The sequence below is a fragment of the Eretmochelys imbricata genome, chromosome 7 (assembly GCF_965152235.1).
Source record: "Eretmochelys imbricata isolate rEreImb1 chromosome 7, rEreImb1.hap1, whole genome shotgun sequence".
Classification (NCBI taxonomy): Eukaryota; Metazoa; Chordata; order Testudines; family Cheloniidae; genus Eretmochelys; species Eretmochelys imbricata.
In genome coordinates this window covers 81,342,292-81,367,564 of record NC_135578.1, presented here as the reverse complement: position 1 = coordinate 81,367,564, position 25,273 = coordinate 81,342,292, and the positions used below count along the sequence as shown (strand labels likewise).

The 25,273-nt window shown below is 40.1% G+C and overlaps 2 protein-coding genes across 11 annotated transcripts in view; one reads left to right on the top strand and one right to left on the bottom strand.

Moving 5' to 3' along the window:
- The window catches only part of RUFY2 (RUN and FYVE domain containing 2), a 63,292-nt gene extending 52,899 nt beyond the window's left edge, over positions 1-10,393 (top strand). For 4 of the 5 annotated variants that reach the window (XM_077821736.1, XM_077821735.1, XM_077821740.1 and 1 more), the window contains 2 exons: positions 3,819-3,896; positions 4,889-10,393. In XM_077821736.1, the coding sequence (XP_077677862.1) occupies positions 3,819-3,896; positions 4,889-5,032 (222 nt within the window). In that variant the 3' untranslated portion in view covers positions 5,033-10,393. Of the gene's footprint in view, positions 1-3,818; positions 3,897-4,888 lie in introns of those variants that run through there. The other variant, XM_077821737.1, reaches the window with a different exon arrangement.
- Positions 10,394-16,909: 6,516 nt separating this feature from the next.
- HNRNPH3 (heterogeneous nuclear ribonucleoprotein H3) lies at positions 16,910-25,233 on the bottom strand. 6 transcript variants are annotated; one of them, XM_077821729.1, is made up of 11 exons: positions 25,038-25,233; positions 24,199-24,231; positions 23,229-23,364; positions 22,540-22,678; positions 21,797-21,984; positions 21,316-21,402; positions 20,901-21,016; positions 18,582-18,717; positions 17,801-17,881; positions 17,632-17,721; positions 16,910-17,210 (listed from the first exon to the last, which is right to left on the bottom strand). In XM_077821729.1, exons 3-11 carry the CDS (start codon positions 23,341-23,343, stop codon positions 17,134-17,136), a joined length of 1,029 nt encoding a protein of 342 aa, XP_077677855.1. In that variant the 5' UTR covers positions 23,344-23,364; positions 24,199-24,231; positions 25,038-25,233; the 3' UTR covers positions 16,910-17,133. The 6 variants fall into 6 exon arrangements, with proteins under 6 accessions (XP_077677855.1, XP_077677851.1, XP_077677854.1 ...); XM_077821725.1 differs by lacking the exon at positions 24,199-24,231 and having other exon boundaries at positions 25,038-25,187; XM_077821728.1 differs by lacking the exon at positions 24,199-24,231 and having other exon boundaries at positions 21,842-21,984; positions 25,038-25,187.
- Positions 25,234-25,273: the final 40 nt, after the last annotated feature.

Below are 25,273 nucleotides of genomic sequence, written 5' to 3'. Positions count from 1 at the left end.
CAGCTCAGCTCTCAAGTTCCAGTAAGGACATGTGTGCAACTGCTGGGACACCTGGTGGCTTGCATTTTGTGACATAAAACGCTAGGTTATATCTTCAGTGTCTCCAGGGATAGCTCAGGACTGTTTCTGTACCCCGCAAACATGGTTTGAAGAAGCAGGTATCTGTACCTACATAGATCCTACAGTCACTCACCTGGTGGCTGAATCCTTCCAAAGTTTGTGCAGAAATCCTGTTCAGTCAGAAACACCTTACAGTTATATTAACATTGGATGCTTCCCTCTTGGGATGGGGAGCACATTTGGGTCCTCACGCAGTCCAAGGCAAATGGCCACAAAAGGAACAGCACTTGCACATCCACCTGCTTGAATTAAGGGTGATCAGAAATGCTTACCTCCGATTTTTTCCCTGCTCAGAAACAAGTCCATCAAGAGATCTTGACAGACAGCATAGCATGCATGAACTGTATCAATCATCAAGTCAGAGCATTTTCCCCCTCACTCTGTGCCAAAGCGATAAAGCTTTGGAACTGGTGCATCACCAGTTGGATAGTCATCTTGACTTCTTACCTCCTGAGGATACAAAATACCATGGTGGACGAACTGAGCAGATGTTTCGCCCTAAATTTTGAAGGGGAGTTGGACTCTGGAGTCCTCAGCAAAATATTCCTAGCTTGGGGATTTCCAGAGGTTGACTTTTTTACCACAGCAGCCAAAACAAAGAGCAAGGAATTCTATTCCAGAGGAGGTTTCAGTCCCCAATCTCAAGGGGACTCTTTCCTTGTTACATGGACCAAAGATCTTTTTTATGCGTATCCAACTCCATTGCTCTTAAGGATCCTTATCAAGATCCTTATCAAGACCTTATCAAGTCAGGACCAAGCCAAAGTCATTCTGCTGCACAAACTTGGCCAAGCCAAGTTTGATTCCCCTACCTCATCAAACTCATCTCTTGCCCTCTGTGGCAGCTCCTGATCATATCTTGATGGTTGTCTCAGGATCCAGGTCAGATGCTTCGCCCTAATCTGAACATCCCTCAACTGCAAGCTTGGTTCCTCAGTAGTTTTCAGAACAAGAGATCACATGTCCATTGGAAAACAAAGATACCATTAAATAGCAGAAAGGAATCTACTAGACACACTGTCCTTCAGAAATGGAGAAGATACTATCTGTGGTGTAACTGGCACCATTTTCCTCCGACCCACTCCTCTTTCTTCAATCCTGGAGTTACAACTCATGGAAAGGCCTGAATTTTTTTTATCAAGCTTCATTCAGTGGCAGTGACAGCTTTACATGTGGTAGGTTTCTCATTATTCACTCATCTGACCACAACAAGATTCCTAAAAGGGCTTATCAATTTTTTTCTCAGATTAGAGCCCCTATGCCGCTTGTGGGATCTCAACCTGGTTCTTAACTGCCTCATGAAACAACCCTTTGTGCTTGCTGCTACATCTCTCTTTGAAGACTGCCTTCTTGGTGGCCATTACCTCTGCTCAGACGTTGGGGAGATGGGGATTCTAATGGCAGATCCTTCTTTTACTGTCTTTTCCAAGGAGAATGTATCTATACAACCTCATCCAAAGTTCTTATATAAGGTGTCCTCTGGGTTTCATATCAACCAAGCTACTCACCCTCCAGGTTTTTTTCTGAAGTTGCATCAGCTTACAAAGTAGTCTGTCTTTCAACACTGGACTTTGAGGGTGTAAGCCTTTTCTTTGAACAGGTCTAGGCCAGTCAGGAAGACCCCTTAGATTCCTTTTGTTTTTGTTTCAGATTGATCTAAGGAAGTGCCTGTTTCCACTCAGGGATTTTTTAAATGGATCTCTGAATGTATTATTGCCTGTTATGATTTTACTCAAAATACACTTCCCCTAAGAGTGATTGTACACTCTACTAGATCACAATCTACAACTGTAGCCATACTCAAAGATATTCCTGTTGCTAAAATTTGCAGGACTGCAACAATGTCCTTGGTGCACACATTTTCTGACCACTGTGCCCTAATTCATGCTGCAAGATCAGATGTGTCAGTAGGTAACACAATTATTTCTTCAGTGGTGGACTCTGTTCTGAAACTCCCACCTCCTTAAAGGGTTACTGCTAGGGAGTCATCTAAAGCGATGCACCAACAGGGATGCTACTCAAAGAAGGAGCAGAGGTTATTCACTGTGTGCAATAACTAGAGTTCTTTGAGATGTGTCCCCCTGTGTGTGCACTCCCCTTTGCTTCAGAGTTGCCTCTGTGGGTTTTGCAGTAGAGAAGGAACTGAGGGCAGTTCACCTGCGCAGCCCTACATAGCTTCAGTATGGGGCATGAGGATGTGTATGGTGCATGTGTGGGCCACATAGGCACTGCTATCAAACATCTCTGATCGAAGGCATGGGTGCATACGCACCTAAAGTGGATCACCCACAGGGACACACATCTCAAAGAACTCCAGTTACTGCACAAGGTGAGTAACCTGTCCTCCTCCTTCCACTCTTTATTCCTCTTGTTTATTTAGCCTGTGTGACATTACCCTGCGTACAATCCGGACTGTTGAACAGCTGGGTTCCCTCAAATTTCCAAGTTGGGGTGCCTTTTACAATGCTTCGCTGTAACAGCAACCACTCGTGGTCCTGCTCTCTCACACCCTCTAACATGTAAAATTGCTCCCAGTTGAATTATACAAATACTTTGGCCACTCACTCATGAATTACATACAGGGCAACACCACCAACTTCCCAGTCCCAGACCTTCCCCCAGAAACGTGCGTCTTGTATTTCCCAGCTCTCTACTGGACAATGCAAGCTCATATAAGGTCAGTGCTATTATCTCAAGTGGAGGTTCCCAACACTTCAATACAAACACACACTGGTTTAGATAAAACAAGTTTATTAACTACAGAAAGATAGATTTTAAGTTATTGCAAGTAATGAGGCATAAAAGTCAGAACTGGTTACAAAAAAGAAAAGGTAAAATGCAAACTAATACCGAACTTAACAAGTTAAGTGTGTTTTAAAAGCAAAAAGGGTTTTCTCACCATATGCTTACAGCAATCTGGCTGGATTGCTTCAGCCAGGACCTCCCCCCATTCAATGATTCTTCCTTTGTTTTTCAAACATTGTTGATGTCATGAGTAGAGATGAGGGGAGAGATAATTTGTGTTGTGTGTGTCCTCTGTTCTTATATCATTCTCCCCTCCTTGAGGATTATTTCCAGCTGGGGTTTAGGTGACAGTCTGTTTATACAGGAACCACAGTTGACCCCTGCTGTCGATATGTAAAGTTCTTGCTTACACCCTTCTTCATGCTGAAGAATGGCCACTTAACTAGGTGATAGTTTATGATAATCCATTTGATTATGCTGATACCTGGTTGGGGTATCTGTGTCATCACCAGCTTTTCTAACCTTGGAACATGTCAGAACAATGTTACACAGTAAACTCTTACAACTTTACATACAACGTTACCACACATATTTTACAATAATGATCAGCAGATTGAGTTTTTAAATGATACCTCACAAGGCATATTTTGTACAAAATTTATCGTAGTTTTGTAAAAAGGGTAACATTGGGTACAGACTGTCACAGCCTATGCAAGTTCTTTTGGGGCAGGATCCATCTCTTATGTCTCTCATCTGTTTATACAGTGCCTCACGCACTGGAACACTGATCTCAGTTGGCACAATGATGGTACAACTCCAGATGTTACTGTAATATAAACAAAGAATAGTGCTTCTGTTGAGCACTCCTGTCCCCAAGAGCCCCAAAGGTTGGATGTGTCACAAATATTTTGTGTTCTCTGAAAAAACTTTTCCTCTCCTCCCCTCCCCTCCAGGGACAGGTTTGGCTGAAAGACAAAGAAGCTACACACTGCAAGTTATGTGAAAAGGAATTTTCTCTTTCCAAAAGAAAGGTAAGATTGGGTAGAGATCTAGATCAATTCCCAATCTTTAAATGTCATATATAAAGAACATTCAATTTATTACTCTTAGAGGTACAGCAGAGACTCTCACACATGAATTAATACAGTTATTTTAGGGACATTTCCTAAAATGCTTATATTTGAACTTCTCCATCTGTGTTTGTTGTGTACATACACACATGGGCCCTGATTCCACAAGGTGCTCCATGTGGGCAGACCCCTATGCCTGCACAGAGCCCCACTCATGACCTCAGGGGTTTGTCCATACAGTGCACCTTGTAGGATCAGACCCTTAAGTAACTTTTGAAGTGCACTGAGATCTGTTACTGTCTCAAGTAAATTATTACAGTTGATGATATTGTATTTAAAAAGTGTTTGCAATGCATATTTATACAAGAGACTAAGAAAATATGAATTAATATCCTGAGTTTTAAAACAGCTTGTAGAAGGTTGTATTTGTGCATGTGCTTTAACTGCTTCTGAAATTAAATTATCTCAACCAATTTTAATTTTTTATTTTAATCCCTTTAGCTACTAGAGATTCTGGACAGATCATTTCATTGTCAAATCAAACCCATATTGACTTCTACAAATGTAATTCAAGACATTTTTAGCATGTTATTTTACAGCGTACATGATGCTGCATGCATAGGTCTTGAAAAGCAAAATCAAGCCCCAGTTAGTGGTAACATTATTTATAGTGCATTTTCATTTGATTTTGGTAATTTCAGTTATACTTTACTTAGGTCAGAAATAGGAGGTTCATAGATTGGTAGCTTGTCTAGAAAAGCATTACAGATTGGGGCTTTTCATGTGTTGTCCTGTCATCTTTAAAAAACAGCCATCACACTTCTTACCTAGAACTTAAAAGTTTAATTTCAAAGAGTTCTGTTTCCATATTTATTATAACAGCTGATTATCAAATGTATAACAAACTTTGTGTGCAATTTAAAATATCCTTTTGTTTCTCCATCTTTATTTAGCATCATTGTAGAAACTGTGGTGAAATTTTCTGCAACGCCTGTTCTGACAATGAACTGCCTTTACCATCCTCGCCAAAGCCTGTACGGGTCTGTGATTCCTGCCATGCGTTTCTTATACAGAGATGCTCTTCTAACATGCCATAAGATTCCTCTCCAAAATATTTATGAACTGTTGCTATTTAACATAGTACATAAAAAGATATAATGTAAAGTATTAACATGTATATTCCTGGAATACAAGTAAGCAGTGTAGATTTGGATTTTCAAAATATACTAAGGCCTGGTCTACACTACAGTTAGGTTGATGTAAGCCACCTTGTGTTTTCCTAGTTGTGCATGTGTCGATGCTTAGTCTTCTACTGATGTAAGCGGCCTGTTATGCTGACATAGTAACACTACCTTCCCAAGCAGCGTTGAGCCATGGTCGATGCATCATGAGTGAAGATGCTGCGTTGCCCATGTCAACTTGAACAGTCCTCCAGCAGCTGTCCCATAATCCTCAACACTGACTGCTCTGGTTTGTTGTGTAGATGTGGCCTAAGGGAGTTAGGTATCCAGCTCCCATTGAAACTTAATGAGAAACAGGTGTCTAGCACCCTGGCGCTCCTTTACAGATCCCAGCCTTTAATATTTGATTCTGTTTGTTACACCCAACAGGCAGCAAAGGAATTAAAGGTTTTATATAGTTTTAATGGAGAGAGTATTTCATATTCAAGTTTTTCTTCAACAGAGTTCATGTAATGGTATTTAAAGGACATTGAACAAAAGTTTGACAGGAACCTATTTCCTTTTCTACCCAAACACAGACCGTGGGAATTCGAATAGATGTGCAGGGTAATTCAAAATAATACATTACAAATTAAGCAATTTTGTAAAATATATTAAATCAATCTTGTTTAATTAAGCATAAGTATTTACACAGTTAACATTTCCCTTATTTTTAGTTATCTACTTATTTTTTAAAAACTGGTCTGTTATTTTAGGAGAAAATACACTCTTATAATAGCCGAAATTACTCTCAGATATATGCAAACAACTTCCATTGATGTCAACAGAAGTTCCACATGCATATCTGAGGATAAAACTTTAAATTTAGATAACTCATAACTGTATGTTATGTATTTACCATATTACTTTAGAGAAAAATCACTGCTTCACACTCAAAACACTGTTTCATTTTAGTGCCTGTTTTTTAATACTTTTGATCTTCAGATTTCTGAGATAAGTGGGAATATGTTAATTACATTGAAAAACCATCTTTAGACGGAAATGATTCCATAAATGTAAATTAAATATGTTTTGTGCTTTTTTTAGGTCATATTCCAACTGAGGCACTACACTAAATTTTTTCTTTTCATAATGTTTACAGAATATAAGAATGTTTGTTTTATTTACTTTTAATTATTCAGTGGCGAAAAAAGGAAAAATCCAATTTTTTTTAGCAGTATTCAATCTGCTTTTTAACATTTCATCCCCTAGTTTACATTATAATACTTTATTTAGAGGCTTAATATTGAGTTAGTGCATAAACATCCTTCTGTTCTTGCTACCAACTGCAGAATATGTGTACATCAAGATAAAATGCTTTAAAAGCTAAATATTTCAATTAAATATACACTAATCCTGGTCTAACTGCAAATTTCAATAGTGAGTTAGGAAAATGTTTTAGCCAATCAACCTCCAGGAGTGATTCCATTTAGTTTAAAAATATTAAATGAAGGAGCAACTGAATTATGAAGCTATAACTCTTTTATATTAAAGGTTTTAAAACCCAGTATTACTACTTGTTTAAAAGAAGCCTATCTAAATAAATGAGAGAGAATAGAGTTGTAAGTCTATGTCTACACTACTGTGGGATTGACGGTGCTGTGATCGATGCACCAGGGGGCTATTTAGTTCATCTAGTGGAGACCTGCTAAATCAACGGCAGAGTGCTCTCTGGTCGACTCTGGTACTCCACCGGGAACAAGAGGAGTAAGATAAGTCGACGGGAGTGCATCTCCTGTCGACACATGCGGTGTAGACACTGCAGTAAGTCGACCTAGGCAACGTCGACTCTAGCTACGTTATTCACGTAGCTGGAATAGCGTAACCTAGACGACTTACTGCAGTAGTGTAGACATAGCCTAATACTAAGTAGGATGTGCCTTGTGTTAATAGGTTGATCAACTGTTGTTTTAGCTGCCATCTGGCAGTGACGACTATAATTAGGTTGCAAAACATCTGTTCTAACTCCCTGTTTTCACTGGTTGTAACTTTTCCATACTCACCTTTTGCATTAAAATTTTCCAGACTTGATATCTGCTTAAAATGAATTTTGTTATGGAAACTTTTTGAGCAGAAACAGTTTGGCCTGTTTTCACTATGAGGATAGTGGAGGTGGGGAAATATTTTTTCAATTTAGAAGAAAAATTGCAAGGTTTTTTCAGGTGAGAAAGGTGAAATATGGAAAGGAAATAGTCATCACTGAAGCTGTGCACAAGATTGTTCTGGAGCAAAATGGGTTTGATTTGACCAAATGAGTGTTTGAAAAATCACTAACCCCTTCCTTTAGACTTAGGCATTCTCCATTGGGGGAAGGCTCTGGCTGATGAGATGCTGTGCTCCTGAGGAGCTTAAGAACTTCACCAGCCCAGAGCTTTGTGTAGCTGCAGTGTTAATAGGGTGCAGAAGAGAGGGCTTCTGTTCCCCCTGAGGGGTTTGACCAGTGTTTTGTTTAGGCAAGCTGACCTGGACTACGTGCACAAGACTCCTTACGCTGCAGTTCTACTTAGACAAGTAGCTCCGTAAAAATGGTATGTAATTAGTCTGTGTCAATGCATACAAACAAAGGGGAGAATTAGGGTTGAATGTGAACCCTTAACTTTGTCATATCCTGATATTTGTTTGAGTGCTTAACCATGGGACCTTAATGCTTTTTTCTATGCTTTGTGGCTGAGCACTAAGACCCTTCCCTTGATTTTTCAGAACTTCAAATTTGATCATTAGAAACTTCTTTGAATCTAATAGAGAAGTTTCTGCTCTGATCTTACTTAAGGTAGAGTGGATATCTTGAGTTCTGTGAAAACAGAGTCCATTCTGGGAGCAAAATAAAGAGGTGAGATCTGAACTGTGTCAACATTTTTAAATTTACAAGACCCATTTCTAGACAGAAAAATGTACTGCATTGTCCAGGTTTGGATTAGTACATTTGCACTGATAGTAAAGTATTTGTACAGTGGAAATTCTTAGAGGAGTATTGTTTTGGTATTAAGAGGAGCAGCCCTAAACTGTGGATTTATTGATATTCATCAGAATATTTCTTTTAAAAAATTGGTCTCTCTTTGTTACAAAGAGAGTCTTTACAGTCAATAGGCCAAATTCTCCAGCACGTTATAGCCTTTTGCATCAGTCTACCAATGCCAAGGGTCAAAAAAAACATACAGCCAGTATAATGAGCTATATGACAGTCCTCAACCTAGGGAGTGTGACCAAAGCACCTTAACTCTGTCATTCACTGGCTGCCTGAACAGCCCATGGGCTTTGCTCTCACCTACACCAAGGTGAAGGGTATACTACATCAAACACAGATCTAGCACTGGGATCAGGGAGCTCTTAATAGTTCTTGCTGACACCGCTCCTTAGCTTTGTCTGTCATCTATTAGGCATAGCTGAGAATCTGGCTCTAGTACCTGATATGAACTCCTACTGAAACCTCCCCCAGGAGAGTTATGAACTTCTGTTAATGCCTTAATGGGTTGTTTACATCAATCCTAACTGCAAACACTTTGGATGCCACATGCACAGATAAACTCTTCATGTCTCAGTGATGTACAGTACCAAAGAGACAAAATGGACTTGTTTAGGTGCAGATTCTGCACCTGTGGGTGTATAGAGCACTCTAAGTGGCTCCACTGCACGTGGAGGGGGAGAAGAATCAATGAGGGTTAGGAATGAGAGGAAGTCCGACAGTGTGGTGTTGAGGCAAGTGATTGCGACTGCACTGAACTATTGGCTAGGTCCCAGTAAAGAGAGATGCAACAATTACTGTGCTTACAGCAGCCTGCAGGCGGTTCTAGCAAAAGCTATTTGTGCTCTGCAGTAAGCTAAATTCTGTAGAAAAATTCCTGTATTCAGTGACACTTTGTTGTGGTAGAGGAAATTTTGTGGTAGGTGTCTTAAAAGTAAAAAATTGAGGTTTTTATTTAAATATGAAAATGAACAGTATAACCAGTAGCCTGTTTATTTTAAAATTATTTCTTAAGTTTCCCTTCACTTTGAGTTATTGATATGCCAAAATATTTTTGCACTGACCACATAACTGTATTGTAGATGTTGTCCAGAGCAAAGCTGGAGATTTTGCCAGCTACTTAAGAAACACTTGGGCCTTTTAGCACCTGGGTGGGTGTGGGAGACTGTCTGAGATTGTTCAAAGAACATTTGCAAATGTTTCTTCTCAGTGATCAGCAATTTAAATGTCAACAGTGTGAAATATTTGTCATCTCTAGGTTTCAGAGCCATGTAAATGAATAGGAAAGTTCACATCTCAAAGTTGTTTCAGGCTGTGCAAAAGCAGGCAGATATCACTACATCAGTTACACTTGTGCTGCATTTTCAAGTTCTTCGCAACTGTAAGTGTTAGAATATTTATTAAAGATGTGTAATTGTATGGCAAAGTCATGAACTACATGGGGCCACAAAGCTGTTCTGCTCCTTGGTGAAAGGGGAAGATTCTCCCTTCCTATCACCTTGCAAACCTGCAGAACCTGGGCTTTGTGAGTGAGAGGGTTTGAGTCAGTATGACATGACGTGATAAATCCTGCCCCTTTTAAAAATGGATATTGCATGGCAACTGTGTCTGCTGCTAGAACACGTGTACCTATTCCTGTAGTGTTTGATGTCAGTTAGATAACAATACACCCAGCAATTATTACATGTGATAACATCTCTATAAGTTTCAGAGTAGCAGCCATGTTAGTCTGTATTTGCAAAAAGAAAAGGAGGACTTGTGGCACCTTAGAGACTAATAAATTTATTTGAGCATAAGCTTTCGTGAGCTACAGCTCACTTCATCGGATGCATTCAGTAGAAAATACAGTGGGGAGATTTATATACACAGAGAACATGAAACAATGGGTGTTACCATACACACTGTAAGGAGAGTGATCACTTAAGGTGAGGTATTACCAGCAAAGCGGGGGGAGGAGAGGACTTTTGTAGTGATAATCAAGGTGGGCCATTTCCAGCAGTTAACAAGAACATCTGAGGAACAGTGGGGGGTGGGGGGGGGAATAAACATGGGGAAATAGTTTTACTTTGTGTAATGACCCATCCACTCCCAGTCTCTATTCAAGCCTAAGTTAATTGTATCCAGTTTGCAAATTAATTCCAATTCAGCAGTCTCTCCTTGGAGTCTGTTTTTGAAGTTTTTTTTATTTCCCCGTGTTTATTTCCCACCCCCCCCCGTTCATCAGACGTTTTTATCAACTGCTGGAAATGGCCCACCTTGATTATCACTACAAAAGGTCGTCCTACACGTCCCGTGTCGTGTCGTCCCCCCCGCCCCCCGTAATAGCTTACCTTAAGTGATCACTCTCCTTACAGTGTGTATGATAACACCCATTGTTTCGTGTTCTCTATGTATATAAATCTCCCCACTGTATTTTCCACTAAATGCATCCGATGAAGTGAGCAGTAGCTCACGAAAGCTTATGCTCAAATAAATTTTAGTCTCCAAGGTGCCAAATGATCTCTATAAATTGCATTTAGCATACACCTCACCTGAACAATGCTCCGTACCCCATTACTACTGGGACTACTAACAGTCCAAACTTTTGTCCACTGTTTGAAAAAGAAAACCCACTCTGCCAGAATAAAACTTCCTTCTTCCACATGAATGCCTCAATCCTCCAATAAGCATTGCACACTAAATTCATTATGGGATTGGGCTCCAACTGCAGAATTTACTCCTAAATCTGCACGTCTCTTGTGTTAATCCTATCAAATAGGGTCTATTCTCCAAGTCCTCTCTCTCCAAAGGGCTCAGTTCAGTGTCATCTCCTTTATCACACCACATGCTCGCATGTCTTCTTTTATGACCTCCCACCACTTCTTGGGTCAGCCTCTCTTTTTCCCTTGATCTGTTGGACTCACATAGTTGTGAGGACTGCATTGTACATGGCCAAGCCATCTGAGCCTGCATGCCCTCATTTTTTTAAATCTATCAGTGTTACTGTGAACATGTCTCTAACAACACATTCCTCACCAGGTCTTTCTTGCTTACACCACTCATCCATCTCAGATTTGCATTTATGTGGAACAGAGCTGTTGCTCAACACTCAAGTGTCATACATTAAAACAATGAACCACTATTGTATAGACTTCTCTTTTAAGTTTACTGGTAACTTCCTATCTCTTTCCATTTGACCCAGGAGTTTATTCTAGTTCTAATTTTGTCCTTATTTCTCCCAAATCTGCACTGGCCAATGGAAAACCCGAATAGTTATCAGCCCAATTATTTCCTTTATCCACAGATTTGGATTGCTCCTATTATAGGAGCCAAGATGGTTTTGAAACAATTCCATTTTTTAACTCAGCTTCATAAATCATTCTTGCACATAAAATGCTTAGCTGTAGCCTTTGAGAGTAGTCATGCAATTAATGTTCTACTGATGATACCAAGAATTTAATTGTAAGTGCTTTTGTAAAGATTTTTTTTTAAAAATTGAGATTTTTGTAAATTAAAATAATGCAAATGTTTGTAAACATGTAATTTGTTTGAAAAAATAAAATGTGATGTAACCAAACTGCACCTAAACTATTATTTATGTGTTTTGAACACTTGACAGTTTCCACTATTAAAATACTTTGTCTTAATATTGCCTCACAAAATGGGCTAAATGCTGCTCACTTTATTCCTGATGTACTACCCAGCAGTGGGACTGTGTGAATAAAGTGAGCAGGATCTGGCCTAGTATGTATTTGCACTGGTTTAGTAGTACCCCAGCTTTCCATGACATCAGATCTTGAAAGCTGGAGAAATACACTCCTTTAGCTGACACTATGAGAGCTAGGGCCTACGACCTCCAAATTCATGTGCTGATCATCAGAGCCCTGGGCACATGGGACCCTAGGAACGAGCCAGTGCTGAGAGAATGTGGTCCGTCAACACTATGCTCAGCTGATGTGGCAACTCATGGGTTCGGACACCATCAAGTGGTCAAGGGACATCTACATAAAACACATCACCAGACAGCGGCAATACCAGGAGGGAGAGCTGAAGTGCTGATGAGAAGCAATCAGGAAAGTAACAAATACTTTCCTCATGGACTGTCTTTTTCTCTAAATGGACAACCTATGCTAAATTCTCAATTACTGAGGGACAATCTTCACTCATTGATATATTTTGCTTTCCACCACCAACTCTGTATAACTTTTTTTTCCATGAGTTATTACTGAAATGCATAGATGCTAGATATCTAAACCGTAATCTTAAATTCATTCACCTCAATTTGGGTTATTGCTGATTATGCACTATGTGTATCTTCTGACTTTAAAAACAAACTTTGTATTTGTGGATAACCCAACCACTATACCCAGGTGTAAAGACACTCTTTTCTTAACCACTGCCCTCTTTGTTGCTGAACCCATCCTGCCCTGATTTTGGACTATGCTAAAACAGCATGTGGATAACACCATCTCCAACATTAGAAATCCAACTTAATAGGCTTATTTGGTCCTACTTGAGGGCAGGGGGCTGCACTTGATGACTTCTTGAGATTCCCTTCCAGCCCTACATTTTTGTGATGCTCTTTTCCAGCTGGCTTTGAATAAAGAGCAATTACTTACCTTGTAAAGTAACTGGTTCTGCAAGATATTTTTGCCTCTGTGTAACCCCACGGCTAGGGGCTTTTGACCAAAAAGTTATAGAATAACTTTTTCCTTCTCCCTTTTACTAAACATTTTACTACCAACTAAAACTAGCTAAGGCTGGAGAGCTGCTGTCCATGTTTATAGCCATCTGTACTTGTGTGCAATCAGGTTACTTGCCAGCGATCAGCCTTTCTATTTGATCTTACCTGGTTTACTAACTTCATAGATTAGCTTCTGCTGTGAGGCTTAACATCATGGAAGAGGTGGTATAGCTTTTCTATTTGCAATCCCTTAGAGCAGGAGTCTCAAACTCACAGCCCACAAACTTCCCCAATGTGGCCTGCAGGGCTCCATCTGTTTTGGGGCTGGTTCTTTTGGACCCACCTGCTGCCCCCAGGTGCTCCCCTGCCAGTGCAGCAGAGCTGAGCTGTGGCTGCTGGCCCCTCCCTGTGCTGTGGGGTAGGGCTGTGCCCCTATGGCCAATGGGATGCTGCGGGGGCAGTGCCTGGGGGCACCACACCCCTGCACCTGCTCCCCATACCCCTGCACCCCCTCCCAAACTCCTTCCCAGAGCCTGCACCTCAGACCCCCTCCCTCACTCAAACTCCCTCCCAGAGTTTTGGGGGGGGCAGGTTCTGGGCAGCATGAGTGACATCATTGGACCACTAGGAGGATTTGAGGACTGGCACTGGCCCTAAGGTAAACTGAGTGTGAGACCCCTGCCTTAGAGGGACAGAGCATCTGATCTTGGGAGTGCACACCTGATGATGGGACTGTAATCACAGGTACGGACTTCCCCTCACAGTACGCTTCCGGATTAAAAAGGGGAACATAGCCACTCCCTGAGTCCACTCCAGCTCTTCTAAACTTCCTTGTTCCTGTAGGCCTGGGAGAAACATAACTATAAAGCTGCAATAAGAACATGAGGTGCTGTTTTGCATCAGTCTTTCCCCCCCTAACTCGTCAGGTTTGGCCATCTTTTAACTATGCATAAGAGTTGGTACTATTTCAACAGTTCAATGCCAAGCTTGTATGTTAAGCTGTCTACCCCCACTTATCCCTTTTAGAAAGGATATTGTAAAAGCATGGGGAAAAATCCCCAGGAAAGAAGCCAATTAGGAGCACTTTAATGGCCAGCTTTCCTGTGTCAGCAGTTGGCTCTGCTTCCTCATCTGAGGAACGTAAAGGACCTCCACCAAATCTACAACAGTGGCCAGGTCTACTTCTGAGAGAAATCTGATTACTTCACATCAGCCTCCAGTATGTAGTTATTTCATATTTAACATTGAAGCTATCAGCATAATGTGAAAGTGTTGCTACTATAAAGGCTTGTAAGTCATTTCCCAGACCTGAGGAAGAGCTGTGTGTGTGGCCTGAAAGCTTGTCTGTCACCAACAGATAATGGCCCAATAAAAAAAAATACTAGCTCACCCACCTTGTCTTAAGTTATTAAAGTGAGTACAAATAAATATATTTTCAGATAATTAAACTTCAAATAAGCAGTTCTAGTTCAGTATCAGATGGTAGCGACCCACTGACTGAAAATAGGCCAGGTAGATGGCAATGAGTTGATCTCACTCCATTCCATCACAAGACACCATTTGCTACCACAATGTAACAGAATGCACTTACCTTTGGCAGTTGGTAACCTCAGCACTAACTTTTAACTAAGTTAGGTCACAGTGCAACAAGTTGTATGAAAAAGCTCTTTAAGTAGATTTCTGTAAGAGCTATCCACCATGTTTCAAAAGCAGAAGTTAGGAATGAGGCAAGGAGATGCACAATTTCAGCTATTTTACATGTAAGCACCTAATTTTCAACAGGTCTCTGTCACTGCATGTTCAATAGTTATAGCTAGGGCCCTGTGTAAATCAAGGTTTTTTTTAAAATCACATTCATGACTAAAGGGTAAGGTACTGAATTTGCACTGAAGGAATTTTACTAGTAAATTTAATCAGTTTTGAGGAACAAATATTAAATTGGGATAGTTGGGGGGAATATTTTCACGATTCCCATATGATTACAGAGGGCCTTAATTTATCCAAACCCAGAACTAGACACATCTAACTTTTCTACTTATGATTGAGGAAAGCTTACTTAGCTTTATCCTAAATGCCTCTCCCCCTCAATAAAAAGATACCAGAAAGCCCATCTAATGGAGTGGTGCAGTTTAGTTCAGTACTATGCTACTACTACTTTAAGTATGAGTAAGGCATTGTGTCAACAAATGAAGTTCACTTCAGTCTAAAACAGGGGTTCTCAAACTACATTGCACTATGACCCCCCTTCTGGCAACAAAAATGATTACCCAGCCCCAGGAGTGCAGACTGAAGACTTAGCCTGCCCAAGCCCCACCACCCGGGGGGGGGGGGGGGGGGGGAGAGGAGCCTCAACCCCACTGCCCTGGCCAAGGAGGCCAAAGCCAAAGGGCTTCCGTTCCAGGCAGGGGGCCTGAGCCTTGCTGCCCAGGGCTGAAGCCCTCAGGCTTGAACTTCAGCCCCTAGCAGTGGGGCTCAGGCTTCAGTTCTGGCCCCGGGCCCCAGCAAGTCTAAACCAGCCTTGGCGACCCCATTAAAATGGGGTTACGACCCAGTTTGAGAACTGCTAGTCTAGAATATTCAGGATCAAACAAAGCACGTTTCCCTTTTTCCAGTATCTAACTAGCATACCTTTTCGTCACCCAGACCACTTTGGTTGCAACCACTCAGCACTTAAGGTTTGACCCCACCATACCCTCAAAACGTCTAGCGCACAAGTCTCAGATGGGTTGTGACTCAAGCAGTCTGCTGTCCCTTCATAGCTAAGAGAGACAGATTGAGCTGTGGTTTTTCATATCATAGGGCCTGCTCTATGATAAAGAAAAACTTGAGGGGAGGAGGGGAAAAGGTTAATACTATTGCAGGTGTAGCTCCACTGAACAAGAAACTGCCATTTTAATTCTCTCAGCTGTTTTGTAGACCTCTTAAGCTAATTTGACACACACACACTTCCTAGCAAAATAAACTCCATTCTATTGTCTCCCACAATAACACATTTATTACAAACACATTACTAGCAAAAACAGGTGACAAACTTTCAATAACCAAGAGCACATTTGACAAATTAGAGGGAGGCATTTAAGGACAAGCAGTTAAAATTTGGAAGAGCATGGTGGCTGAGAATTATGAAATACCTTTTTCTTCATTATACATCATGTATGTTAGTGTCTTCAAACAATATGGTTCCAAACATCTTACATGTCACAAATGCACAAAAACATTATCAAGCTGTGGTTGAGTTGTGTGAAAGTACTTTGACAAGTATTGGTCTTATATGTTTGCTTTCATTTGAAGGGGTATTTGGATGCCAAATAACTCCCTAAAATGATGAATGGTTTCTTCAGTGGAAAAGAAACTGCCAAATTTTGAATAGATGTAGGCTATTACCTGCTAGTCAGCAGCAAAACTACGTGTATTTTCTTTTCTGAACAGACTCAGGAAAATGAGACCCATATGCAATTTGACTTAATGCCTTTTAATATTCTGACATGTTTTGGGTATGAAATATATTAAAATCAGACATAATTTAACGTAATAGTACTCTGCCCCATTATTTGGGTGTCCTGTCCATATGGAAAAGGAAACTTTAGTAATGTTTGAAGGTAATTTAACTAACAAGACAAATTGGTTTGTAAGTATACAGACATGAAGATTTATCAGGAAATGTGAAACTTGCTAGATATTAGTGCAAGGATCAGCAAAATGAGGAGTTGAGTTGCCCATTCTTATGGCCATACAGATCAGACACCAACCAACCTATGCAGTTGTGCATTTGAAGATAGTGCTTTTGACATGAAAAACAAGGAAGCCAAATTTGAAACTTTTAGCCTCCATACCTATAACTTAATATTTTGTTGTGGGATTTTTTTTGTAGTATATACTGGAAAGTCAATTTAGAATAAGTTGTAACCAAAACCAAACTAATCTACTTTTCTATCTTATTCCTTTTAACAAGTGTCTCTTTAATCTAAGATTCAATTATACCATGTTTACAGAGAACTGAATCAGTGTTCAGAGAAGTTACAGTACAACCACCTTTAATAAACCAATAGTACATCTTAAACCAAATGCATTCTTGAATATGCAATACATCCTTAGGAGTAGCTAGTATAAAAAGTATCAACATCAGTGGTTTGAATATAAAAATTTATTTAAAGTCAGAGTATGCAACAAATAAAACCTACAGAAAACAGATTTTCCCATCACAATCTGTTGCTTACCAAATAATATTGTGAAAACACATTCCTTCAGTCATTATAAAGTTCTTAAAATACAAAAGAAATTAAATTTTGTAAGAAAGTCTAGTAGACCAGATACTGTTTCTTCCAGGGTATTTTGTAGAAGCCAGGTCACTCTTCAATACATTCCACGCCATCCACCTCCACCCATACTGCCTTGCCCATAGTATCCACCACTATTTCCACTGCCACGACCTACAAAGTAAGTGATTAAACAGTTATCAGTTTCAGAAGTAGTTCTCCATTTGATCCACTGAGACCTGCTTAGTCAGAGGATATGGACCCCTTGTTTTTAAACTGTTAAATTACATTGAAAAGCAGCTGAAAATGTTCCTTTTCCCCAATATTTCTTTCTGTATGAAAACAATTGCCACAGCTGCCAGAAAAATTTGATTCATTTACCAGTGGGAGCAAAGGTGGTCTATAATAAAGACATTACCTCTGGTGGTAAAAAAAAAAAAAAAAAAAAAAAAAAAAATTTAAAAAAATTCAAGTTTTAAAAATGTTTCAATTCTAAAATTTCAAGTTCTCACTTTAAAACTGCACAAAAACTTTCAAATTAACAGTAGAACTCTTGTAGCTAATTCACGTAATTAAAAACAAAACCACTACTTACCATATCCACCCAAGCCATCAGGAGTACCATATCCTCCGCTGTAATTGCTACCCATTCCCATTCTGCCAACAGAACCATAACCTCCTTGATCTGGAAGGTAAAACATGCAATGTTATAATGAGATCAAGTTTCTATTTGCTAATGAACTAAAATTTGAAGCCATACATACCCATTCCATCTCTGCCATAGCCTCCCATTCCAGAGCCTCCTCCAGCAGTTGAATTCAGAAACAGTTCAATATATCGATGTTCTTTAATAATAAAAAAAAAACCTACTCAGTATTTTAGGTCAGAGAGTCGGTGTTAGATTAGTTCCTAATAGATAACTGTCCATATTCATTATGACTACTGTCACAATTTGCACCCTTATTGGTAGTCTCAAAAAGACAATGACTTAAATGGACAATGAAACCTCTTACTCTGCATGTGGTCATCCCATGCCAGAGCTGAGATATACAGACAGGGCAGCATATGTTGCACATGCTCTGTGGGTAAACAGGTTTCAGACTTTCAATGTTATTTTTCCACAAGCTATTAAGATGAAATCAAGCCATTAAAAAAATAAACAGGAAAATCAAGCCACACCGCAATGCAGCGTAGGTGCAAGCTCAGATATTTAAAGGAAGTTTCAGGATCTGCAGATGTGGAGTGTCTAAAGGCAAGAGCCTGCCGCCACTCTCTACTTCCACTATTCCTCAGGCTAGTTGGCTCTATTCACGTTCATAGCACCTTAAGAACTGCTTCTCCTTCCTACTGCCAATAAAATATGTATTTCATAGAGAAAGCAGAAGGCAGGCGGAAGAAAGAAGTGAGCTGAGAGCATGCTGTCAGTTTCATCTTAAGTTTTTACGACACCCATTGACAGCTCTCATCTAGTAGATGCACAAAAGACCTAGGAATCTAATTAGGGCTGGTCACTGAATGGTTCAAGTTCACATTGGTAATACTTACGCATGTTATTTTTATCCTTAGACATGGCAGCCACTGCATCTTCATGTGTTACAAACTCCACATCTGCTTCTCCTGTTGCTCTTCCATCTGCCCCAATATCAATGTGAACTCTTATAGGATTCAGTGGTGAAAAAAACTAAAAGATTTACAAATTAACAATGTTCATTCACAAATATCAAAATATTCAAGCATTGTATTAAACAGCTTTAGAACCAACATTTAAATTACGATTTTAAAGAGCTCATCATGATAAGTGACAATTTAAAAAGAAAATGTTTGGAATTACCCAATATTTTTGGTTCTAATTTGCTCAGTCAGTCCAATGTTTCTTATTCCTAGAGTATGAACAGATTAATTCTCTTTCTAGACATGACTATATTCTCTATGAATACTACCCCATCTTATAATAGTAAGATTTATCCAAGGATCTCACTTTACAAAATTTAGCTGTTTTACAGGTAAATTCTTAAGTATTATCCCATTTGTCAAACAGGTAGACTAGATACAGAAAGGTAAGTGATTTGTAAAAGGAAACAAAACAAGCCAATAGAGCCAAAAATAGAACTCTGGACTCATGGATCTTGTCCTTTGCACTTGACATTTCCCACAACTGGTATAACTAGTATAACAATACTTTGAAGTTAAATATTGTAGAACAGTAGCTGAATCAAATTTAATAAGCTAAAGGGTACTTGAACGTGTGAATTGGTAGAATTGTGACCTCTTTATCTGCTGCTTACAGAGAATATAAACCTAAAGAGCAACATGGTCAGTCTGAGTAGGTCTGATAAGACAATGGCATTCCATCCACAGGAGAACAACATTTGAGAGAAAACAAAAGCTTCAATTAGGTAAATGCTTTCAGAATCGAAAGCTTTTAAGTAGCACATAGATAACTTGTTAAAATGGTAGTGTACTGTTAAAGCTCCTAACCTGCAAACACTTAAGCATGTGTTTGCAGAACTGGGGCATAACGAGATACCTGGGTAAGGTGCGTACCTGGGAAATTGAGAAATACGGTAAGCCGAATCATGGTTGTTGCCTCTGCCACATGAAAGCCAAAGTACCGAATAAGTAATGAAAGGTGTTTTGGACCAGTGGCACTCCCACCTCAGCAAAACCACTAGTCCATGGGTTCAGTAATAATTTTAGGATCACACATCAAGCAAACTACCAGTCCTACATAAGTGTGCTCTGCACCAAAGCTTTGTAGTCAAGTTCTTTACCATAAAAAGATCCAATGACAGGAAGCTGAAATTATGTTTTCATTTTGAAATTTTTGAGACATGTTTTTCCCCCCCAAATCAGGATTGGAACAATTTAACAATGGATGTAATGATCAGTCACTTGGAGTCTTTAAATCAAGCTTGCATATCTTTTGAAAAAATATTTTGTATTTCAAACCACAAGTTATTGGGCTTGATACAGGAATTACTCTAGGGCAGTTATGCAAGAGATCATCTTATAGATGATGGCTGCCTCTAGCCTTAGAACTGCAATTATTTCCAAATTTGACAAGCTAACATCACCTGCTAGAAAAAAACTGCTTTGCATCATCTAAATACAGGCTTGAAATCCCACCTTTTGAAAGGCTTGAAGCTATTAGCTCCATCTATTTGAGAGATAACTGCTGTTGGATAACAAGTCTAGTATGGAGAAAAGCCAGAGGGTAATCAGAGAGTGGCACCACTTAAGCTGAAGTAGAACCTAAATAGTTTTCATTTATGTCCAAAAAAGTTTAGTAACTACCCACCTGCTGGTTTGGAAATCTGACATCAGAAATATCACAAAGCCCCCCCCCAATTTTTAAGAACTGTTCAGTTTTAATTATTTCTGCTGTTTCACAGTGTGCTAGTAACATTCTAATAATTTTGAAAAGTTATATTTAAATCAGCTCTCATACCAAGAACACTTTCTACAACTAAATCTCAACCAATGGGACTGGAAACACAGGGCTAAGCCATAAACCTGGTAATTTTCTCAGACTTCTAGTCAAAAGAACAACTGTGTATGTTAGGATGGGAATTTAAAAAGCATTTAAGGGAGTTAGGCACCCAACTTTCACTAAAAGTGAGTGATGGGTGCTTATCTCCAATACCTCTGAAAAGCCCAACCTTAAATTGTGAGTTTAGTGTTGTGTTGCTGCAGATACAAGCAATTGTTTCCGCTGCAAGAGAAGCTACAATAGAGTCAACGGGATTAATTGTTAACTCTTAGAACAAAAACATGGAGAACCATGAAGAATAGCTATGTCTTGGAGAGACAGCAACATGAAAAGCTACAGCACAACAGTAGGAGAAATTTTCTTATCATACTTACATTAGCAATATCATTTTCTGTAGCTCGAAAAGGCAATCCTCTCATATGAACAAAATGACCACCATGGAAACCTGAACTTGCATCTCCAGCTCCACCATAGCCATGTCCTCCCATACCTGTAAAACAGTACACTTGAGTACCTCATGAAAGGCTGGAAAGACTCAATTACTACCATTGGTTGCTATTTTCAAAGTATACACATCATGTAACTGCCACTCTTGACTGGGACAAAGTACACCCATAACCCAAACCTTGGTAACAAAAACATTTTAACCCCAACACTCATACATGCCAGATATTTTTACTTTAATTGACAATCTGGTGGTTACTTCTCATATGAAGACCAATATCTGTTCTTTGAGAATACCCTTTAGAAGAGCACATTATGTATAAAATTTTTAATTCTTGATTTTACCTCTCCCATCTCTCATTCTGTCATCATAGCCATCATTTCCATAGCCATAGTTATTATAGCCACCATAATCATCAAAGCCACCATATCCTGTACAATTTAAGAAAAAAAGTGTGTGAATGTGCTATAATTACAAAACTATAAATATATGAACAACATTTTTGCAACCTTTTGGTAACTTCTGTTATGTACTGATGATAGTAGGATTTCTCAGCATCAAGTGTAAATGAAAAATTTCCTGCATCAATTAAAAATAATAATTTCCTGATGTGTTCTCATACCATTCCTTTACCTTTATAAACACATGTCACCATTTTCAACAAGTCCCATTTGGTAATGACACCATAGATAACAATCCAGATTTCAAAAAGACTCTCCAAACCTAGTAGGTACTGAAATTACTGCCATTTCTCTATTTCTTGACTAAAATGTCAGAAACATGAAGAAACTGACAACAGAACCTTTGCTCATTAGATACACATACCACCGTCATATCCACCACCTCCTCGACGCATTCTGTCATACATACTTCCACGCCCAGCTCCATAATAACCCCCTCTTCCTCCTAATGGTCTATCATATGGTCCAGGTCGTTGTTGTCCCATCATTCTTCTTGGTGGGTCATAGAATCCTCTGATTTCACTCTTACTACTTTTGAAGATTTCAATGTACCTAAGTAAGAGAGGATTTTCAAGGCACAAATAAGAATACATGCATAAGCTCTTTGAAAGTTACAACAGATATTTAAATAATTTTGTACAGTCATTTCTATAACTAAATGCAAAATCCAATAAAAAAAGTGACTAGAGATACCATACAACTTAAGTTTCACCTAAAGCCTTAAGATTCTTAAGTGTATCAAAAGAAAACTTTACATTGGTAAAATTTACTACTTGAAAATTCTAACTGTAAAAATTAAATTCAAAAGTCTCTGAAACTTGTTCCCCCAATATGAAATAATACAGCTGAAAAATGGCTGACTATAGATTTATCATAGAATACCCTATACAAAAAGACAAAATTCTGATTTTAGCAAACTACATAGTATTACTATCTTCCCCCACCCCCCAAATCTATTGTATTTTCCAAGTTAAACTTAGGATCATAATTATAAATTCTTTAAAATAGCCAGTTAAAATATTATGGTCCCCACCCCCCAAAAAAGCATTACTGACCCACAACCCCCAAAAAAAAGATTTAACACCATCCCAAACTCTCCATCCCCACCTGTGCCCTATTCTTTCCTTGTGTTTCCCCAGAGCATTTTCTGCTATCTCCTTTGAAGCAAACTGCACGAAGGCCTCCCCTGTGCTTCTCCCCTGGTAGTCCAGCGTCAATGTTATCCCATTTGGCACGATTTCCAACCCTTTAACCCAAGGACAAATAACCCCATCAAGGGGAACAGTGTTAAAGGCTGAAACATTCCCAACTGTAGCAAATACTTAAAGCAAATCTAAACAACAAAAAAATAGCTTAGTTTTCCCCCGTCACCCAACAAGACAAGCCAATGATTTTTCATTAAAAATTAATGGTTTAGCCATATTTGTTCTAGTAGTGTTTTTGTTTATGCTATACAGGAATAAGTCCGCCCACATTATATGAAGATATCATAACTACCAGTCAAATATTTTAACTGTGCTCCAAATTCTAACAAACAGAGTAAGTTATTTCAATATGCATGATACATTTACTACCCTGACTAAAAGTTAGACATATTCTAGTCTTTACTGAATCTAAATTTATTTGTACTTTAATTAGAAGAGCATAATTCACAGTTTGGAAAAACAATCTAAGTTTAAAACAAAGACTCCCCCTCCCACCCAAAAAAGTGGGTATTAAAAGTTAAACTATGTGAAACACTGATGTGAGAGAAACGTAAAAACAAAGTCACTGTATTTTGACTATACTAGAGATACCTTGAAAGAACTGAACAATCTCCTCTTTGCTACAACCAAAAGGCAGTCCACGAAGTCGTACTGTTCCATCACTAGATGTATCATTTGGACCATTGTGTTTCCCAGTCCAGTCCATCTTGCTACTTAAATCAACACACTACAAAAAACAAAGGAGAAAAAGTCAGTGTTTTAGAATCATAAGGTACTGCTACCCCCTCCCTCCCAAAACCCTACTCCATACACATTTAATTTTACCTCAGTTACAAGCTAATATGATGCATCATACACTCCATTAATGTTACGTTCTGGAATTGTACTATAATATGCAAGATACATCCAGAAGGGTATCAAATATGACACAGAGTACTGTACTGCCTCAGATTTAGTTGAACAAAGCAGACAAAACTCAGTACACAATCCCTCTACAGTCTGACAGTGTCTCTCACATGCACTCACATCTTCACTTGTAGGGGGCGGTGGTTTGAGATTCTACAAAAAAATACCCCTTAACTCTTGACAAATTAAGAATAATGTCCCATTTTTAACTTGGCCTGCTGTATGGGCCTTTTTGAAGATATGAGAATAACTTTACTAAAGATCAGAATGCTTTACGTTAAAAAACTGAAGAGACAATTAAAAAGGAATATAGAAAACAAGGACTATCTGAGAGTCAGGGGTAGCTATGGAACAAGAATACAAGTTAAAGCTGAGTTGTAACTTGGGTCCCCGGTTATGGCACTTTTTTCATCTCATTAATATTATTCTATGATTCAAATTTGACCAAGATAATGATTCAAATTTGACAAACGAGATTATTACTGTTACTACCAGAACGCATCAAAAACATCTGTTTATAAACTAGAGAGACTTTTGTATGAATTAAGCATCAAAACACGATATTTAGTTTTAAAGCAAATATATGCTACTGTGCCAACAAAAGACACGATTTTTTTATTACTATTATACTATAACTACTAATATTAGCACTTACATAAATCAATTTTGTCTTCCAAGCGCAGTGTATCTGTTAATGGATTAATTCCCACAACACCCTTGTGAGGCAGAAAATATTATCCCGACAGAGGAAGTCTTTGGGGAGCAAGCTGCAGGAACCCGGGGAAGGGGGACGACTAATCCACTGTGCATGAGGCAGATCCCTCCACAGAGCGGGAGACTCAGTCAATCCGCGCCTCGGATCGCACTAATCCCATGGGGGTCTCACAATAGGCCGCGAGGCTGGGCACGGGGATGACAATGGCGAGAGCCCGCACGCGTTACACCGCGGCCCCGCCTCTTCATCAGCAAGGCCGAAACGTCTCTCGCCGTTGCCGCCCGCCTTTGTGGTCGCCGCTGCCGCTCAGCCAGGCCGCAATACTAACTACCGCCAAGTGCGCGCCTCTCCCGCCCGCTCTCAGGCGCCATTTACCGCAGCTCCTTAGCCACCCCCACCTCCCGAACTCCTATCCCCCCCCCACAGGGGATCCCTCAGGCGCCTACTCCCATCTCCCCAGGGACCTCGCAGCCTCCATCCACACCCGCTCAAAGGCTGCTCCGCCGTGCAACCGGGCTCCCGCAGCCACTGCCGCGTTCAACGCCACCACTCAAAATGGCGGCCGCGCCCGAGCTAGGCCCCGCGAAGAGTCGCCGCCGCACGTCCCCTACCGAGAGGGTTCTCGCGGCCTTCAGCGCCCTCAACACCCCTACCCGCCCCCCTGCTCGGGGGCGGAGATGTCTGTCCGCCCCCAGGGCCCGAACTGCGGCAGCCACCTCCTCCGGGCACACCGGGCGGGCTGGGCTGCGGCGAGCTCGGGCCCTTCTCCCCGTACTCACCGGGAGATCCTCACACTCTCCTCGATGTGCAGCGACGGTAGGCTCTATGGTGGGGGTCGGGAGGGCGAAGAAACCTCCGCCTCCTCTCTTCTCACCGGCGGGCGCGTTGCTTGCTCGGCAAACTACGCAGCGAAGGCAGAAACAAGCAGGTAGGATGGCGTCGCGGGCACACAAGTATCGCGATAGCCACGCTGCGCACAGAACCCCAGCTCTGCTTACGTCCAAGGTACTGGGAA

Bases quoted from the DNA above. Each gene is read 5' to 3' on its own strand.
- HNRNPH3 (XM_077821729.1), bottom strand. From the start codon at position 23,343: ATGGACTGGACTGGGAAACACAATGGTCCAAATGATACATCTAGTGAT. The intron at 21,017-21,315 runs GTAAAATCAAGA...ACTGTTTTACAG, and splicing joins CAGAATGAGAGATGGGAGAG to GTATGGGAGGACATGGCTAT. The intron at 17,211-17,631 runs GTAAGTAGTGGT...CTTACTTTGTAG, and splicing joins TGATGGCTTGGGTGGATATG to GTCGTGGCAGTGGAAATAGT.